Here is a 20,165-nt window from a genome sequence, read left to right on the forward strand (position 1 = left end):
ATCCTGATGAAAAAGTCAGAATTCTGAGATTAAAGTCAGAATTCTGACTTTTTCATCAGAATTATTTTTTTCTCAGAATTCTGAGGGGAAAAAGTCAGAATTCTGAATCAGAATTTTTCTCAGAACTTTCAAAAAAAGTAGAATTCTGAGGAAAAAATAATCCTGATGAAAAAGTCAGAATTCTGAGCTTAAAGTCAGAATAATGACTTTTTTCTCAGAATTCTGGAAAAGAGGAAAAAAAAAAAGATGTGCCCACTGCCCCCCAGTGGCCCTAATCCTCTTCTGTAGAATTTAGAATAAAAGAATGCACAATTAAAAAAAAAATTAGGGCAGTCTTAATCCACAAGTTTATAGTTAAACTTATAGTACTGACCCTAAAGAAATGTTTCTAAATCTGCAGCTTCACTTGGCTTGATGGTGACTTATGGTGAATTTGAGCTAAATGTGGTAGTTTGCAACTAGCTGTCATTATAAAAGAGCATGTGGCATTTAAGGACACAGATACCTACTGGAAGACTGAATTTTTAGATCTGACAGTGTGGATGGCTACAAGGAGGAATCCAAACGAGCCATAATGTTGCTTTGTATCTGCTTAATGTGTAAATAAGAAACTGTCGCTGACTATTCTGCCTTCATCAAAACAAAAACAAAAATAAATTAATTATAATTTTCAAAGTGCTGCTCCAAAGTGGTCAATTATACTTTCACAAACCGCTTTATTGCGATTACGTTTGATGTGTTTATTTGCCTTCAGAGCTGCCTTCATTTTTTCATGGCATGGACTAAACAAGGCGCTGAAACATTCTTCAGTAATTTTAGTCCACATTAATAGGATCCCTTCACAGTGCACCTTTAAAAACTCACTTGTGTTTCTTATTTCAAGAGCAAACAAACTTCTTTCATTATTTGTTCCAATCAAACTTGCTTCTGATTTAATAATAAGTGTTGTGACATTTAAAAAAGAGTGACCCTTGCTAATCTTGTTTAAAAACAAAAAAAGCATTAATGCTCCAGCTGAATTAGTAGTTAATGGGATATAGCAACCTGTTAAGCAGCTTAAGGGGGATACTGTTCCCACTGAAAGATCATCAAAGTGAATTCAGATACAGCACACACTCAGAAACAGAGAAAGAAAACAGCGGGGCAGGAGGAGGGGGGCAGGTCTGAGGTGGGCTGATACCTCCACGGCTATGCTAAAGTCCACCATTGACACGCTGGTGTTCCTGTGCCAGCACACGTGCACCATGGTGTTACCACGGTGAGGCGTGGGCTTCTCCAATGACACGTGGGGAGCTGTCATGTCGTCCTCGGACTCTGCCTCCACCGAGGAGTCCTCTGGGCATTCTGGGAAAGTCAGGAGGTTGTTACTGCTAGACAATGAGCAGGATGATGAAAGAGGGGGAAGGAGAGGCGCTAAAACACAGACAGCGTCAGACCAATCAAAAATCAGCATGTATCTGGGAATTCACATGGTGTGTCTCTTAACAGTTAACGCTGCTTCATCACAAAGTCAAGCTTCTCACATTCAGCTGTGTGGCTTCGTACTAACTTACTGTTGTCTGTCAGGCTGCTGGTCAGCAGCTCAGATGAAGGCCCGTTGCTGGTTTTTGCCATTTCTATCGCCATCTTTACGTCCTCCATCCACTTGTCCATCTCTACCAAAGAACTGGAGGAAAAAACACACAAATGGACAGAATGCTGAACAAAACAAGCACAAAGAGTCGCTGCAGGGTAGGCCCGGTGGTCAGAAATAGTCTGGTTAGCCCAGCCAAATGTTCCTCTTAAATAACAGTAAAACATGAACCATCTGTTTATTGAGGCAAAGCGAATCAGTTAAACATCTGAGGGCGGGAAAAGCATGAACTCACGTTGTTGTTGACTGCATGCTTTATGAATTGAATTTATTTTTATCTTCCAAGTATACTTTCTTATACTGTTAGCTTATTTTTATTTGATTTAACAAAAAAAAGAAATATGCAGATGAGTTTTTAGTAGCTTTTCTGAGTAACCTGCCATCCTCCTCTCCGGGGGCAACATCCCTCTGTTAGAGGGTAAAGCAACAGACTCTGTGTAGCCAAAGAGGCTAAAAGGGAAAAGACTGAAAATCACAATTTTATGAGCTCACTGTAACTAAAAGTAGATGCTTTTAAAGATGTAACTCAACAGCATCTAAAATATTTTTAAAAACCTGCCACTTTAGGTTCAAGGTGCAAGGTGTTTGCTGGCAATCGTACCTAGCTGCTACTACTACGGACTGCCGTTGCCCAACCAATGTGAAGGCATGAGGTACACCCCACTCATCCTCACTCTCTCTGATCTGGAAGAAGAACACAGAGACACAGAAAAGACATTAGAGAGCTGCAGTATCTAGGACAGCAAAGACCAAAATAGGCAGAAAAGGAGGGAAGGCGGGAGAGCAGATGAAAAGGAAGCGAGAGAGAAGCAAACGTGTAGCTGTCCTGAAAATATGTGTGTATGTGTGTGTGTGTTCCTGTCTACCTAGCTTTGTGAGGCCCGAAATCTGCATTCTACCATACTTGTGAGAACCAACAGTCACTTGTGAGGACAAACACGGGTCCTCACAAATTTGAAGGCCTTTTTCAGGCTCAAAATATTGTTTTGGTGTCAAGGTTACAATTAGGTTATGGTTAAGTATTAGGGTAAGGGTTAGAGTTAGACATTCATTTTTAATGGTTAGGGTTAGGGTAAGGTGCTAGGAAAACCACTATGTCAATGAAGGTCCTCACTAAGATAGCTGAACGAGCTTGTGTGTGTGTGTGTGTGTGTGCTAGAGTGGGGGCAGATGTTCTCTAGTAATGACAAACTGGTGACAGCCGCTCCAACGCCCTGTGTTCTTCTGAGAGACAACGGCACTTACTGTCATGCCATGGAGCGGCAGCTGCCCGTGCACTTTGAACTGATTTGTCGCCGTCATCCCTCGACTTGTGTATAAAATGATGTCATCAAACTATTGCAAAAGAGGCAGAGGAGGACACGTTAGTTAAAAATCCTAAGAACAAATTAACAACTCGGTGGCATTAAAAACCAAAACTTAACACTGATATCCTGCACACACAAACGCTTCTCTTCATGCTTATGCAACCAAATCAAATACTCGTGTAAAACACTAAGGCCGCCAAAGTTCAAAGCAACATGTGCTACGTTCCCCTGCGTGAACCTTTGCGGTTGCACTAAATCTGCCAACACCATCTCAGTAATGCATAGCCGGGCAGGATAAAAGCATGATTATCATTTCTGCTGAGATCAGTCAGCTAAATAATTCGATTAGTGAGATGAAGAAAGTGGGACGTTACCAGGAAAAACATTCGCTGCTGCAGCCCTTTTCCAGACAGTTTACTGAGGCAGCCCAACCTGATGAACTCCTGAGGAAAGAAATCATTTGTCACAAAATCTAAACAGAAACAAAAAGTTAAACAAATCTCTCTCCTGTAGATTTCAAACGCACCCGACCAGGAACAACGAGATTGTCGACGCCAATCAAATCCTTCTTCAGCTCCAGAAGTTTCTGCAAGTTCTCCATCTTGATTAGGCTTCCCTGAAGCTGGTCCACCACCTCAGACACATCAGCTAGAGCAGCTGGACACCAACCAGAGGTAAGAGATCGTTACAGATGCTCCGTTACACCAAAACACTGAAATATGCTTCTGTGAACTGAGTGTAACACCTCTGCAATCCCTGAAGTCCACATGAGTAGCTGGGTAATGTTTGCACAGGCGCTCCAGGATCTGCTTGTAGTGAATGAGGCGGTGCAAAGGCCGCAGAATAAAGACGTTGAGGGGAATGTAGCAGACCTTTTGCAGCTCGAAGTCTCTGCAGAGACCCTCCAACCTTCGGGACGCCTTGCACGCCTTCTCAAGCTCCAGCAGGATTTCAGACTGCTTACTCAGGTTTGCTGTCAGGGGCTGCAGGTAAGACTTGTTATCCACGAACAGTCGTGATTTTCTCTAAATAAACACGTATAGAAGTTTAACAAAAAGTCACAGCTCACCTTCAAACCCTGAAGGTTCTTCAACAGGACATCTCCAATGCGCTGGTAGTCTCCCTTAATGTGTGCGTTAGAGCGTCCTTCCCTTAAAAGAGAAAGACAGCAGTCCCTTTTAAGCAATGTCTCCTAATCAGTGGTTACTATTGGAGCTTATTTCCTGTTTAGCTTGCAAAATCTTCTTTAAAATATATGAAGAATTGCGTCGCTTTATGATGGTTCAGAAAATACAGCTTTCTTAAAAAACTATTTCTATAACCTTTTTGTGTAATGTCCCAAATGTTCTTGCATATTCATGTGTGTTTGCCGCTCTGCTCATGTGTAAATTTTCATTTGCTGTACTTGTTGCCAGCTTTTCTTTTCTTTTTTTATTCATTGATTTATTTTCCTGTGTGAAGCTTATTGTAATATCTGCCTCGCTTTGAGCTACATGAATAAATATTATTATCGTTGTGGACAGCGGATGAGCCGGGTAAGCTACATGAAAGCACTTTAATCTCACTGACTATTCAGTCACACTGCGTTCAAGAATAATTCCAATGAAGTTGGAATGGACGCGTTTAACTTCAAGAAACACCAGCAGGTGTCTCCCTTGAGCATCAGATTCCCCATGTAGGATTCATGAGGAATGGGGCTGCCATTACTGGACTTGGTCAGACTAGTTATTAATTTAATGTTAACGTTTTAGCAGGGAATTTAGGGGGAATATCTCAGTCTGTAAAATGCATCCTACTGCTCTTATGAAAGACGACTTTCTCATCATGTTCTTAACAACCAAGGTCCATATCTAGTACAGTATTTGAATATGCAAAGCTGCAAAAAAAGAAAGACAAATGTAGGGGTGGATAATTTGCATATGCATTTGAATGTGGGTCTTATCAGCCGAGCAAAGCACACTATCACTTTCTGCTTTAATTTGGAGCTCTAATGAGTGTGACTAGATACAGGAGACTTTGAAATAAAAATCACGGACTGTAGTTAATGGCCATAAATTTTAACAGCTTTATGCGTCACTTTCTCCGTGTCTGTGAAAAAGTCAGTGTGTACTAGATAAAGCACAATCATTAAGGAGATCAGAGGGCATACACCCACAAACCAGAATAAAGGCAGGCTGTGGTGCAGCATGACTGTTGTTATGGCGATTGTAGCTCCTTGGGTCATCTAAAGGGACCGGACCGCCCTCTTGGGCTAAATGCCAGCAAAACTCATTAAAAATGGGGGAGGAAGTTGTTTTAAATTGAACCGTAACCCCCGACACATCACCGGGCTTGTTCCTGACCCTGCGGGAAATATCTGGAAGTGAAATGAGCCTCACCACAGTGCCAGCCTCTGCTCCACCTCCCTGAGAAAACCTGTGTGGAACTTGTGCAGAGGCTCAAAGGTGGAGAAGATGGCGTCCTTCAGGGAGTCCGGAGTTGCCTCATCTTGTCCCACGGCACTCTGGAAAGACTGGTATCACGGATACATGCATACAGTGATCTTTCAAGCCATTTAACGAGGGAAATACAGTTTAACCATAAAAGTCTCAGTTCACTAACAAAACCAGGTTTTTGAGTGTTTTGTTTTTTTCATTGTGCAGGTGGCAGCGCTTGTCTACTTGTGACAAGCAGGTCATGCTTGTGACATCATGACAGGATGTTTACAGATGGTGTTTAAACTCTATTAGAACTTCCTGGTATCTGGATACAAGGCTGATTGTGGGTGAATATTTAATTTTGGCCTATATAAGAAATAAAATACTTGATTTATATGAACTACAGTGCTGTGCAAAAGTCTTGAGCCACCCATCATTTTATTATATTTTGCTTCCAAGGGGCCAGATTTTTCTTGTGTTTTTAAAAAGGGGTCTTCAGCAATAGTTTTTCATTGGCTGTTTTTTCACTCATTTCTCACTCATAAGTCCAGTCGTTGTACCACTCATTGTACCACTCATGTTAGGATGTAAAGAGGAGGTGAACTGGTGATTCTGGTTGTGTGTCTCTATGACAGGCGACCTGTCCACGGTGCACCCAGACTGTTGCCATATGACAGCTGGGAGAGGGTCCTTAGATAAGCAGGAGAAAATGGAAGAATGAATGGGTGTTGGGTTTTTTGTTTAAACTGAGGGAATTTGAATACAAAAACGCTATCAGATCCACCATGTAGTACCATCTGAAAAGCATTTGATTGGCAAAATCTTCATTTTTCAGCATGACAATGATCCCAAACACACTGCCAATACAGTAAAATCACACCTGGACAGAATAACACACAGAGGAATATTATCAGTCATGCATTGTCCTCCTCAGAGCCTGGACTTCAATATTACTGAAGCAGTGTGGGATCATCTTGACAGAGAACAGAACAAATGGCAGCCAGCATCCAAAGAAGAGCTTTGCATGTCCTTGAAGAAACTTGGAAAACTATTCTTGAAGACTATTTAAAGAAATTAAAAGAATGTTTTCCTAAGAGAATTTAGGATGTATTGAAGATACCAAATACTGACTTTCAAGCTTGTTAGAATTAAACAATCACCTTTCATACATGTTTACATATGTTTCAATAAATCACAGCAACTATTTCACATTTTTCTAGAAAAATATAAAGAAACGAGGGGTAACTCAAGACCTTTGCACATTTATGTATGATACCAAGGGTTACCAAGAGATCTCCACAGCGATTTTCTTCTGAGAAGAAGAGATAAAGTGAACAGGTAATGAAAAGCCTTTTGCCTCCTTTCAAATCCCTTAATTAGCTGAGGATGAATCGAAGAATCAATAGCCGACCATTCTTAACGCTGTTGTTTCATTAACTCAGAGAGAAGCCTTATGTTTATGTTTGTGGACACTGAACAGAAAACAGCTTTATTTAGTTGACGTGATGGGAAAAGGAAGTGGGTTTTAGGAAAAGTGAGCGCTGGAAACGAGGCGCCAGCTGTTGTTCAGATGACTTCACCCTTAACAGCAGCGGCACCAACCACAGCGAGGGAGCACACATACACATGCAGCAGAATAAAAGAACGAGGGCACAAGCCCACCCAAAATATTTATGAGATGTGTGAAAGACTCCTCTGAAAACTGCAAGCCGAGAAAAGCTGCGGCTTTTGAACCTGCCAGTGTAAAAGGAGAGCCGAATCAAACAACGGCAACGCTTCAGTCCAGCCTCATAAGGACATCCTCCTTGATTGCATGTGAAGGAGCGGTACCGCACATTTAATATCCTGTTTGTACCCAGCAATTAAATCTACAGGAGCAGGCTGAAGCAGTGAGTCACAGGCAGAGAGCGCATGCGGCTAAATCCATCTATCTCTTTAAACACAAACACAGTTTAGTATTCACAGCCTTGAACGAGGGAGATAAATGCATTTTGGAGAACGAGCGTGGGGAATGAATAAAAAATGAAATCGCATCTGCCAAAATATTCCTGTGTCACTGCCTGACTCTATGTTTTGGCGGGTGCTCTGCGATGGAGCAGCTAACCGGAATAATCAATGTTTTCCCCCCAGAGGACAAGCGCAGGAGAAAACAAACAGGAGAGCGTCGGCCTGGCGAGCGACTTGGCCCATCTTACCACAGTCACCACCTCGAGGTCCTTCACATACGTCCGTTCTGTTGTCAGCAGCTCCTTGGCGATGAAGTAGGCTCGATCTGTTGGGAACCTCTGCAAGGGCATCACAAACGGGGGGTGCAATCAGCTCCACAAATGTCTAACAGTAACTTTATTCAGGACAGATAATCTGGGTCCACTTCTATTTTCAGTAGCAACTTTATTTAAAAAAAATCTTTACAATGACACAACAAGGCAATATATTAAAGTGGCTCTTGGTTACAAACCTTCCTTCGAACCTCGTCTTCATCATCAGTGCGAACGCTGCAGGCGTCGTTGAGCAATGGGCTGGTGAGCGGGGAAGGCAGCCGGCCGTCGGGACTGTGACTGCACAGATCCAGCGACTTCTGACCGTTGACCATCCCGTGGGAGTGTCCAGAGGACGCGGACAGGTGAGGACTGTTGGAAACCACACCTGCACGGAGCCATAGGTGACCATAATGAGATGAGAAAACGATGCACGATAAAGTTAGGCAGCTCTGAGAGCACTTGCCTACTTTAAGCCGCAGACGGGTTGAGTTTTGCAGAAATTAAATAGTAAGAACAATTTTAATGATCAAATTGTTAGAATTTCTGAAGCAAACTTGAGGTTTCTTTGCTTTTCTCTGTATTACATTGTTATAAAGCATTTGGGGTTTTTTTTTTCAAACTGATTAAATGACACATTAGGAACAAGCTGAAGTGTGTGATGACATTTTTCGCCACGTTCTGACATTTGTTGAATACACAGCTAATAAATCGAGAATGTAATCAACAGATTATTTGATAGGGAAAATAATTGGTAGTTTCTGCTGCACAGAAATGTCATCTTCGTCAGATGCTGTGGTGGCATTTGGCTAATAATTAAACTCTCCAGCATTCGATTCATTATCCTACACTGCACACTTTACCTAATAGACACCTTAGCAAGCTAAACCAAACTGTTTCAATCATTGCATCTGAGGTCTGCTTACAGAAAATATAGAGTCAGCCGTGACTCACTCAACATTCCAGACAATTCTGGCAGTTTTCTTACCACGTCAATCAATACGCAAGCTGAGACAAATACTGCAGGGTGATCGAGAAGAACGGCTTACTTAGTGTCATCCATTCTGACAGCGTTCACTCAGCTTACTTACTATGTTCCGGCAGCAACTTGCTCACCTCTCTCTGGCGACTTCTGGTGTGTTGGCACGAACGCAACAGCTATAACAAGAACGCAGGGCAGTGCAGCTGGTGGCTGCAGTTAGCTCAATGCACAAGTACAGCTGAGGGAAGGAGTGACTCAGGCAAATACACACATCTAGAGGAATGCTACAAAGGAGACGGAAAGGTTCTAATATCTACAGTGGGGACCAGACTCCAGAAAATACACCGACTTCAACGGTTTAAAAAGAAGGATTTGGAAAAAATATCGTTTTAACGTCTTTATTGACTCTGCTGAACGCATATAGTTCAAAATTGTGTGAAAAGCAGCATAGAAAAGGCCCAGTGAACATCTACAAGAACACCGTGAGCGAATGAATGCAAGACAGCAGACAGACGTGGAAAAAGTGGGGATAAATGCATTCATGCTTCTAGGCCTGTAATAGTAAATGGCTTTATGAATATTTTAGTAAACTGCTTTTTGTTTTCACTCTGTTACTGCTGAGTCGAGAAACGTGTTAATGACAAATGGGTTAATTTGGAAATTCAGAAATTATATAATTTATAACATAAACACAAATCAATTTCACATTAGGTTTAATTTAATAAATTACACAATAAGTAAAAAATACTGTACATTTCAGCTCTTTGTAAATGAGCTTGCTGTGATTTCTTACAGTCTAATTTAATGTAAATGTCAATATCTTACTAGATATAAAGTACTGAAATGACAGTAATACCACAGTATATTACAGTACATACAGTAGAGTGCATGCAGAGAGCAGCCAGAGCAGAACAGCAGGACCTGAGCCATACCACAAATCTGGTTTATCACAGCATGCATTGCAAACAAACCATCAAGGACACCAGTGGGTGAGAACAAACACAAGCCTGGCCCACACTGCAGTGATCCAGTAACTCCCAAATCTACATTATCTTAACACCCTCTCTTAAATTCCAGCGCTAATTTTGATTTATTATGGATGGACAGACTTCAGTAGGTATTGATAGAAGTGTAAAACCATCATATCTCACATTTGATATGCCTCTTAATGTCAGCGCTAAAGACTTTCTGGGGGGCAACCGCTGAAGCAGTTGATATGATGGATGAGCAAAGAGACTCTGTGCTTTGAGGTGCTGCCCTTAAACTGCCATTCACACATAGAGTAACGCACGCATTCACCGATACTAAAACCCGCACATTCCCAGGCTCCTGTCATCTACAATCTCGTTATCTGGATCATTGCAGAAAAGGGAACCCAGAGGCTGGTAATCTTGTTTTCTTGTTTTTTTCCTCAACCACACATTATGAGTTACAGAAAAGATAGACATGTATTCAAAGTTAGAAAAAGAAAAACTTACAAGATCAAACAGTTTCATGCTGACAGACAGGGACAGAGAAAAATAAAGAAATGAAACAGAGAAACAAAAAATGTAAAATAAAGCTCAACAGCTTGTTAAACAGAATACACAAAGACAAGCATGAAGACAGGGGTGCAAAAGAAAGTTAAGAAAGGAGACTGGAAATAAAAGTTAGGAAGACTGCAGCTCGGTGATGCCAAATTACTGCCAGAGATACTTGAACGCAAATCAAGAGCAGACTGGGATTGTCAACGATGGGCATGAAAAGCCACAAACTGTTGTGGAGTGACCACAGTGTAACACTGCAACACACACGTGCTTTTAACTCTATCAGATGAAGCCACTGCCGGTCCCGCGAAGCTACTACTCACGCAAATCTTGTGATCTCGTAACTGCCAAAACATCTGTGAACAAGAGAGCGCAACTCCCCCCACAGGGCAAGGGCTAAACTAAAACTCTGATACTTTGTGATGTTTTTATGACAACATGCTGATGTCAGATTGTTCTTTTTCAAGGTCAACTTTAACCTTGCGTGCTAAAACTGCTTAGGTACTCATGTCCCCCAAATGAAGTTTGAAAACGATCCATAAAATTGTGGGTAATATATAACTTTTACTAATTTTCACATTGGATGTGACCTTAACTTTGACCCGATTTTCACCAACATGAAATCAACTCCAGCTGTTATTGATATCTAGCATCACACAAAATTTTGAAAATTAGATCTTGATAGCTGTGGACGCTAGACTGATTGCAAACAGATACACAGACAAGCAAACAAACAGAGCCGATTACACACTCCCTCCCTTTGGCGGGACATTTAAACATGACAGCTAAATCATAAAGTTTGCTTCAAGTTAATGAGTGGAGGTACTGCATATGGATCAGCATCACTTCAGACCAGAACTTCTCACAACAATCAAATAGTAGGTGCTGCATTAAGAGTAAAAAAAGAAAGGTAAATGTACAGAAGTTAACAGTTACTACTACCTCAATGACACATCAACAGACCCCAGAAAATATTAGTACCAAGCACAAAGTGTCTTATGCAGAAACCTTTAAAAATGTAACTAACTTCAAATAGTTAGATGTGTCTATGGACAGCTATGGAGCAAAATGTGGATTTTCCGTAGGGAGTTTTAAGGCATCGTCTGACTTATGAATAAAATCTACAACATTTTTAATCAGCCTCACGTTTCAAACTGTCTGAAAGCCTCTGTACTCTCTGTAGTTTTTAATTAGTAGCCATTGAGTGTAAAATCCTTAAAAGGCACGTGTCTATGTCCAAACGGACATGTTAATATAATTAAAGAACAGCGAGGCTGAACATTAAAGCCGCTCCATGAAATGGGCAAGAAAAGCCTGAACGCATACATTCGGCTACGTTTAAAAAGTGCTTCTACTCAGCAGTGCTGTGCTGTGACCACTATGGACTCGGGAGTGTGTGGATGTGAAAAAGCCTCCTGCTTACGTTCTGACCCAGACCCCTCTAGCTCTCAGTCGCAGATGGTTTAAAACTTTTAGCGCACTTAACAGCTGAAAATGTGTCCGATATCCTCATCGCTGAAGGCATGGGAAGCATCCTCATCTGCCTCCTCATCCAGCTGGAGGCTGCCAAAGGAAAACGTGTTTCTTGGTATGGGGGAACTAGAATTAGCCTCTGCTGGGCTACCAAACATCACGGGGCTGCTGCAGGTGCCCCTGTTATTTTCTAACTCCGACTCGCTGGACTCTGAGCCGCTTGTGTTCGGGCCATCGTTCATTTGAACTGCTCCATACTGTGTGACACCGGTTGATCTTAATCGTTTCTGCCCCAGACTGGTCCGCGACCTGCCTGGCGCAGTTAGCCCATTGGCCACCATGCGGCGCTCAAGAGCAGCCATGCGTTCAGCCCGAGAGAGGACAGTACGCGATTCTTGCTTTGCAGAGGACGTTCCTTGGACTGCGTCTGCGTCAAAATGGGCTTTGTGGAATTTCTGTGAGCGAGGAGATCGGCCCATGACGGGAGAGCATCTGCCGTCATTAAAGTTAAGTGGAGTGGGACTGTAGCCGTTCTGGTCTATGCGACTGAGGGAAGGTGAGTGATGGAGAATGTCAATCACAGGACTGGCAGTGACACCTCTTGAACCCGTCACAGTGGAAACTGTTATAGGGCTGTTGCTCTGCCTCTCTTGGACACCTATGTCTCCTATAATGCTATGAACAGGACTTCGGTCAACCGTTTGGCATGACTGCTTGGGAGAATGTTCTAGCTCATGACTCATCATGAGCGATGCTCTAGAAGAAGAAGACTCCCTATACATCCTACTCAGAAAGTGCTCCTGTTGAGCCTGCAGAGCCCCATTTATCCCTCCAGAGCCAGATCCCCAGGGGAGCATACCCTGTTCTCTATAGCTGTGGTCTGACCTGCTAGCCTGCTCCCTGCCCAAGTAATACTGAGCATCTACATCACTGCAGTCAATGTAGGGAATGGAAAAGCTGCCGCCTTTAGCAGCCCTAGATGCTGGACCTGTATTCAGATGTTCGGGGTGGGTCTGTCGTGTTGGGCTCCTCGTCTCCTCTGTCCTGGATACAGACCCCGTTCTCTCTTCGTGGCCATTTCTCTGATGCGAGGGGCTCATCCTCGCCCGCGAAGCTGCCGGGTCTTCTGCACTCACCAGGACCGACTCCTTCCAATGACGCCGAGGAGAATCAATTCTGTCCCCAGGAGCACCACTCTGCCAGTACGAGACAGGAACACAGGGTTAAAGAATTTAAAGACCACAATTTATTCATTGTATTCATTACTCTTACTGAAGGCCAGGATTTTAAAGTTTTTAAATTAATTCTACCTGACTTGAAAATACCCTGCAGTACCCCCATGGCTCTGTTTTGTTGGGCAGGCTGGCATCTTCTATGCACACACACATGTGCAGGGATACCACAGCACAGTATTGGGCTACCATGTGTCACCAGAACAGCCCTAGTGCTCCTTATTAATGATTCCCACTCCACAAAGTCTCTTGAACTGTGTTGGAGGGATCAAACACTATTCTTCTAAAAAGATGTTCTCTAATTTGGTGCTATAATGACAGCGTTAGCTGTATAAAACAGGAGTTTATTCATACCAGAAAAATGATCTTAGAGCATAACAGAGTCTTAAGATCCATGCCTCCGGATGAGTAGGCTGTATTTTGCTGTATTTTTACATTATATGCATTTTAAAAAGAGAAAACAATGTGAAAAGCGACACTATGGACTGTATTTGCTCAGACAACAAAAAATGCTGTATGCAACAAATTGCCCACTTAAAAGACTCACATCTGTTGGCACTTCACGGTGGCTTGGAGAAGGCAATGGTGACAGGCGACTGTTGTGTTGGACCCGACTGCTGTACTGAACACGACTGTGTTTCCTGGCAGACAGGATATTAAAGGTCAGCGTTATAAACTCTGAGCACCCTCGCCTGTACCAAATATGTCAAACGTATCTGCAGCCTTTACCTTTCAAACGGGATCTTTTTAAATTCAGACTCTTTCACATATTCAATCACCTGCTTCTGCGTGCGACCGCTGCAGAGATAAATACGAGACAGTTAATGATGAGCTATTCCGCAAGAGCCTTAGTAGACTGTTAAGTGATGCTGTGTTCTTGCAGCCATGATAGACAGAGTTTAGCTCTTTGATGCAAATGCTACCTGAATCTAAAGGAGGAGCCTCGTGAGAAGAGTACCGGCTTGGGCTTGGGCTTAGGTTCCTCAAATAGGCGGAAGAAGGCGTGATATTCAACACAGATCTTCCAGAAGACTTTACAGCAGTCCCTGCTTGGCATTAAAAACTCCAGAGTGTCCTGATATGAACTCTGGGAGACACATCAAGACATTTAAACACAACATCAGTCAGTGAGCTGAAGGGTTTCAATATCTTGTGATGTCACTTACATTTAGATCCGGCCTCAGCTTAATGAGGAAGCGTTTTCTCTTGAAGCTCAGTTTTCGAACTTTAGACCAGTTGAAGGCGTTAATCTTTGTGTGTCCCTGAAGTGATGAAAAACAGAATTCACTATTTTGCACTACTAAACATATAAAAAGCGTTTGATACCAGTTGGGCTGACCTGCACTGATTTTAGACTAACCTGGAAGACCAGGACACCCGTGTGCGCCACAGTCAGGCTTAACTTTGTTCCCTCGCGATCCTTGGCAGGATGGAGCCGAATCCCGTACATCTCCAGCCTGCGAGCAACTTCTAACAAATGGCAGTCTGATTCTGCTGGTGTCTGACCACTGTGGTATAAAACAAAACAAATGAAACTATATTTCATGTAGTGTTTAACAGAAACAAATCTCAGGGAAAGACCATAAGCATCAATAAAGCGAACATACTAACGAGCACTGTCGCAAACCTCCACTGTCAAAAAACAAAGACACCTTCTTAGTGTTAGGTTGTCTATACTTTCGAAAACTGGAAGCACTGGAAGCATACTGTGGTGGTTTGAGCAAATCAAAGATGTGGAGCTACCTGCTGTGGGGACCGCTCGCGAATGAGGGACCAGCTGAAAGTAGCTTTTATTTAACCCACATCTGTTAAACTCTTTAATATCTTTTAAACCTTGGTGTTATTATTGCAACAAAATATTCTGTGTTATACGCTCATAAAAATCTTTTACACACAGGAACACGAGCTTTAAAATTCAATCTATTCATTGTTCACTTTAGAAAGTATTTTCTAGATGGTTTTGGAAATAATTATTAGAGCAGGGAGGGTAAATTCAGACAAAAATGAATCGTATTCCCCTGTTGGATATCTGGCTTATTAAAGTGAAAGACAAAGACAGAGTTCAATCCAGGTTTCTCAAGTTTATCTGAGTTTCTGGAGAAGTGGTGGGAGGGGCTGCAAATGCCAACTAACCTTCCTATTTCTTATCAGTGGATAAGCCTTCCTGTTTCCTGTGTGTGGTAATTAATAAGAGATTTAATTCTACATGGCACATAGCCAGAAGTACTGCAGTCATCAACTAAGAAGGACTCTTGGTGGGAAAAAAAGAGCACTTTAAAGGGAGCAGTCAGCTCTAACGGAGCTGCTTTCATGTTGCCGCAGCCACCCACTGCGTGCCCATCTCTGGCAAGACACCCTGTAATGCTGAGGTGAGACAAGTGTCAGCAAAGCATTGGCACATATTCAAACCCACGCACGGTTGGGGGAATTTTGTGAAATGTGCTTTAAGGACATTTGGAAAGTTTCCAGTAACATACCACTCCCAAAACGAGTGGCAGTTATAATAGAAAAGCCTAAAAAGAAGCGCCAAGTTCAATCGCCAGCTTCACTTCTCGCAACCTCCTGCACGAGACGCCTCAAAGCGCTCTCTGACAAACTGCGTTTTTAACCTACTGAACCGGCCGACAGCAGCAGCGTGAGTCATGCAGCAGGTTGAAGGAGGATTTCAGATCTCTGTTAGGAGGAAAGTAATCTTCATAGACAGAGCAGAAGATGAACTCACATCCACTTCTGGCCAGAAGCTGTAAAACAACTTACAAAGACTGCCTTTTCTAAGCCCGTGTATAATAAAAATACACAGCTCTCTGAGAAAGGAGCCTTTCATTCAATGGCTGTTTTCCTGAATGTGCCACCTCTATAATAAAAGTTCCCAGTGGGACACGCACGCGGTCTGAAACAACATTTCCTGTTGACGGGTTGAGAGAGTAATTTGAGCGCAGCCATGCCTTCAGTGACCTTATGAAGAGAGTTAAACAGAAACTACGACTGGAACCAAACAACTGCCTTATTTTAAAACCACTGTGCAGCCTTGAATCAAGATCTCTACTCACATATTCTTTGAGTGAAACTCCATGATTTTGTCAATGAGGGGCATTTGATCTGGGATGTAGTTGTTGTTGAGGAGGTGTGACCGGCACTGGCTCTCCTCAAAGTCTCCGATCTCAGCTTAAGGTAGACAAGAAAGAAAGGGGGGTGAAAAAGCTCATGTTATACAAAATAAGAATAAAATAAATAAGAATTGATAATAATGAGAATAATAGAAAAGAAAGTCAATGTAGGGTGCTTGTAAAAGCGCTTCAGAGCGTGGCTTTTCTGGAGGAATTAAAGGTTTTTCCTCTTTTAGTGTTTTATTGATACAAAAAAACTTTGATCACTATCATGTGACAGACTGTAGCAGTGAAAATGCTCAGATTTCCTGGCATTGGCACCATCTAACTAAAAAATACCCACCGTAATACACAGATAATCAATTTGCAGTGGTGTGCAGTGTGCACTGTTACAGTCGCGGTTAAAAGAAAGCATTTAATCTTTAGATGAAATGTTTTCTGTATCAGGATATAATAAAAAATAATCCATGTCTTAGCTGCTCTTAAAATTAGGTAAACAAATCCTCTGATGAACAACAACACATGACATCTTACACCCTATAATTATTCATTTAACAAAAGAAATTCATCAAAAATGAAAAAGCAGTGTGTGAAAAACCCTCACTGCTTCTGCAGGAAATATGAGGCTAAGTAGCCGCTGGGTGCTGATAATCAAATGCACTTGATTAACTGATCATCAGCGAGTTCGAGCACCTCTATAAAAGCAATACTTTAGGCAGCTTGCTGGTCTGGAGCCATTGTTTATTCACACAATGCCAAGAATGAAAGACATCAGTGATTTTAGTGAAGCGATTGTTGCTGATGGTGATGATTTGGGAACTCCTCAAAGTATTCTAGAGACAAATGTGAGGCTAAATCACCGTTTACCTAGTTTTTCAGACACTGCTTCTACATTTTTTTGGGGTTTTTTGTCAAATAAATAACTACTTTCTGTAATTTGTCATGTGTATTTGTTTGTCTGAGGTTGTATTTACCTCATTTTAACAGCTGGTGAGGACTAGATTATTTTTTACTTACTTTTCATGTAAAATCTTAGAACTGATACTGTACTTTGTGGTTTACTTTTGTTTTTTTACCATGACTGCCTTTCATCTATGTGTGTGTTTTGTTCCCGTGAGCTTAATGACAAAAACAGCTCCGGCGTTCCTTACATTGTATAATGTAGGAGACCATCAGAGCGGCGCTGGTGTCGTTGCAAGTCAGACGTCCACAGAAAAGGTCCTGTTTGATCTGGAGGGCAAACAGGTACCTGGGCCAAACACAAACAGCATTCGCATTATACAAAAGGAGGAGCTGGAGTTTGGTGTTTTCTACCACCTGAATTCTGGATCAGATTGAAATCTACTGCTAAACTCAAACATGGCAGCCAAGAGGATTATTGCAAATTCTAACTAAATGAAAAGCATCTTTTGCCTTTCTTTGAACCACAGTCAGCTGGAACAAGTGTACAGTTTAAATTCAGAAATCTATAAGAAGTAAAGTTAGTTTTCGGGACATTTCCTGAACACATTGCACCTCCTGGCTGTAGTCCAGCACAGAAACAAATATAGTCCTGATAAGAGGCATAATAATTTCTTTGGTTTTTTGAGAACATCTAACGTCAGCGCCAACTAGTCAAGCAGTTTACATCCACCTCCGTCCTTCAGCTGCCGAGTTTGCCAAAAAATGTTTTCAATGTCTTTTGCATTTTCAAATCAATGAATAATTATGACAAATAACCAGGATATAAAGTCCAGAACAAGAAAGGAGAAACCGGAAAACCATTAGCTCCGCACTAATCTCCCAGGAGGTAAATCAGAAACATGGCAGCCCTGATATGTGAACAGCATAGCGTGGCGGGGCATAAATCTTGTGGGAACCGCAGCACGTTTCATGTTTCCACAATTGTTTTCAGTCACAGTGGAAATAAGTGACACTGATTTACACTGACACACTGTATACAAGTGCACGTTTCATTGCCAAGCGGAAGATAAGCACGCTGTTGGGACGAAGATAAGTTATATCACACAGAGAGGAGCTCACCTCGTCAGCTCCTCCAGTAGCTGGGCGTGGTCAGGGGGGAAAAACTTCACAGAAAACCTCAGGATTGTGTGTTTCGGCCCTGCGTAAACACAACAAAGAGATCTGCTATTGGACTGCATCAAATACACAAAACAGCAGCCCTTTGAAGCGAGATATGCTTCTCGCTCGCTTACAGGTTTTCTCCAGACAAACAAAGAAACGTCCACTGAGAGAGATTTCTTCAAAGAATAGGGTTCAGTATTTTAAAGCACTTACGCCTGAGCTGCTTGATAATGGGTTTGATATGGTCCAACCAAACCTGTGAAAGAGAGAAGACGGTCAACACGGAGCTGATTTTAGGGAAAGCAACGTTAGGTATGCTTGACAGAGGTTCCTCTGTGCTCTCATTTACTCACCATCATCTTTTGTTGGTTCTGAAACTCCAAGCCAAAGTAGTCACCCTCAATGAGATTCATGTGGGAGCACACGAGGTCAAACAGCACCTTGCCTGAGGCTTTTTGCTGTGAACAAAAGGAAAAGACAAAGAGCTATAGTTAATATAACACTGCAACAGTAACTATTCCTGTTTTAAAGTCAGCTTTTGTCCTCAGCATTGAAGTCAAAGGAGACTCTGGTATTTTATATGGTTACATACATAAAGCCAGCCAAACTTCTGGGCCGAATGACACAAAAGAGCACTCAGGCGCAAAAGAGCCCGGCTTTGTTGACCTGTCAAACCCCATGCGAGTGAATGCTACCCAAGTAGATAATCATTTTTTTGACTAAATTCCTCTGCCAGCCTTCGTCCTTCTATTCTTGCTTTCACGGGCTCGGTTGGTCACAAAACCCCTTCCTCCCTGCTGGAGCCAGAGGGGGAGGCAGATCCCGTCTTTGATCTGTGTTTTCAGTGTCACTGCTGTCACTGATGACGGCCCGGCGGCCTTTGAGGTTGATACAGTATCAGGACGGGATAAAGACCCTCCCCGACCTCCTCCGTCCTCGCTCGCAGCGCGCGCAAACACTTTGAAGAAAGAGCGAGCAGCCCATGTGCTGCCTGGCGATGTGACAACACACAAGCCTCAGAAATCCACCACATCTTTGGAGAGAGAAACTTTCCCATGTAAGGTCAAGTAAAAGTCAGGGATTTCCACTGAAACACTTCTGTTGCAGGCACCCTGAGAAGACAGAGCTCTGTCAGGCACACACACAGCAGGAGAATTTCTGCCTGGCTGCTTCCTCGTGACTGCTTTGCACCAGAGCGGAGCGTGTCCCAGCTATAGCATGTGAGTGTTTGTAGTAGCAGTTCCCTTTGGTTCGGATAATGATCCAGGGATGTCTCCGAGTGGGTTTCAAGGAAGCAGTTCCTCCTGTGCTTTTACATAAAAGGAAGAGTGAGTCGCAGAGACGCGTCACATGAATTCCCCTTCATGCAGCTGAACTGTATTAAAGGGTCTCGCCCGCCTTTAAATGTGTCTGGTTTCACAGGCAAACAATGATACAGTCTGCGCTCCTGTTGCTCAAAGAATAAAAACACAAGCTTAGCCAGCTTAGTGAAAGGGTTTACACTTTCACAAAAAAATCCAAAGTCTTTCCCAAACAAGCGCCCACTCACAACATCAGCCACTCAACCCCCCCGCGTCTGTCCTTCCTACACAGCACTACTGTCTCTCGTCAGGCAGCGCAGAGGGTGTCCTCTGTCACCATATGGAAGCCAGTTGTTTCCATATGGTGACAAGCAGGCTAGAGGGAAAGAGCTTAAGCCCTTCTCACACGTAAATATTCCACCCTAACTGAGGCAAATGAACTCCTGAATGACTTCTATGTCTCATGTTTTCTGAACAAATGTGCCCCAGGAAAACGTACGGCGGACAAACCGCTGCAGATGCAGTGTTGAGGCTCAAGAGTGTTTCTGTCTCACGTATCCAGCCCTATAAATCTGCTGTCGGGGCAGAAATGACCGCGAGCCAAGCAGAGATGGGTAAGGCCGAGGCTGATTAAAGCTTGACAGTGCTTGATTAAATGCAGCTGTTGCAGACTGGAGTTACGGCACTGCCATTTGACACCGCTGCAGCCGGCACAATAATAAGGCCACTGTTAATGATGCACAAGACCCAAAGATGACAGCTGTACTGGCGCAGGCACTTGGAGGACACTTAGTAACACAGTACTCACTTTAGAGTCTCTAAAAGCCTAATTGCAGCTACGTAATAATGAAACCTGGCATAAAAG

The 20,165-nt window shown here is 42.8% G+C and overlaps 1 protein-coding gene across 2 annotated transcripts in view; it reads right to left on the bottom strand.

Annotated features, from left to right (window-relative positions):
- LOC102199780 (FERM, RhoGEF and pleckstrin domain-containing protein 1-like) overlaps positions 1-20,165 on the bottom strand; it is a 57,327-nt gene that overhangs the window by 5,727 nt on the left and 31,435 nt on the right. The window contains exons 3-24 of one of the 2 annotated variants that reach the window (XM_005723532.2): positions 18,353-18,457; positions 18,213-18,255; positions 17,958-18,036; positions 17,087-17,184; positions 15,879-15,993; positions 14,189-14,336; positions 13,995-14,090; positions 13,752-13,915; positions 13,558-13,626; positions 13,376-13,469; positions 12,585-12,792; positions 7,816-8,003; positions 7,553-7,642; positions 5,319-5,452; positions 4,010-4,091; positions 3,686-3,923; positions 3,467-3,597; positions 3,315-3,383; positions 2,879-2,968; positions 2,235-2,317; positions 1,554-1,666; positions 1,181-1,344 (exon numbers count right to left, since the gene is read on the bottom strand). In XM_005723532.2, coding sequence (XP_005723589.1) covers positions 1,181-1,344; positions 1,554-1,666; positions 2,235-2,317; positions 2,879-2,968; positions 3,315-3,383; positions 3,467-3,597; positions 3,686-3,923; positions 4,010-4,091; positions 5,319-5,452; positions 7,553-7,642; positions 7,816-8,003; positions 12,585-12,792; positions 13,376-13,469; positions 13,558-13,626; positions 13,752-13,915; positions 13,995-14,090; positions 14,189-14,336; positions 15,879-15,993; positions 17,087-17,184; positions 17,958-18,036; positions 18,213-18,255; positions 18,353-18,457 — 2,601 coding nt within the window. The remainder of the gene's footprint in view (positions 1-1,180; positions 1,345-1,553; positions 1,667-2,234; positions 2,318-2,878; positions 2,969-3,314; positions 3,384-3,466; positions 3,598-3,685; positions 3,924-4,009; positions 4,092-5,318; positions 5,453-7,552; positions 7,643-7,815; positions 8,004-12,584; positions 12,793-13,375; positions 13,470-13,557; positions 13,627-13,751; positions 13,916-13,994; positions 14,091-14,188; positions 14,337-15,878; positions 15,994-17,086; positions 17,185-17,957; positions 18,037-18,212; positions 18,256-18,352; positions 18,458-20,165) is intronic. The other variant, XM_005723533.1, reaches the window with a different exon arrangement.

The sequence above is a fragment of the Pundamilia nyererei genome, unplaced genomic scaffold, assembly GCF_000239375.1.
Source record: "Pundamilia nyererei isolate P.nyererei 1_Seehausen unplaced genomic scaffold, PunNye1.0 scaffold00009, whole genome shotgun sequence".
In the NCBI taxonomy this organism is placed as follows: Eukaryota; Metazoa; Chordata; class Actinopteri; order Cichliformes; family Cichlidae; genus Pundamilia; species Pundamilia nyererei.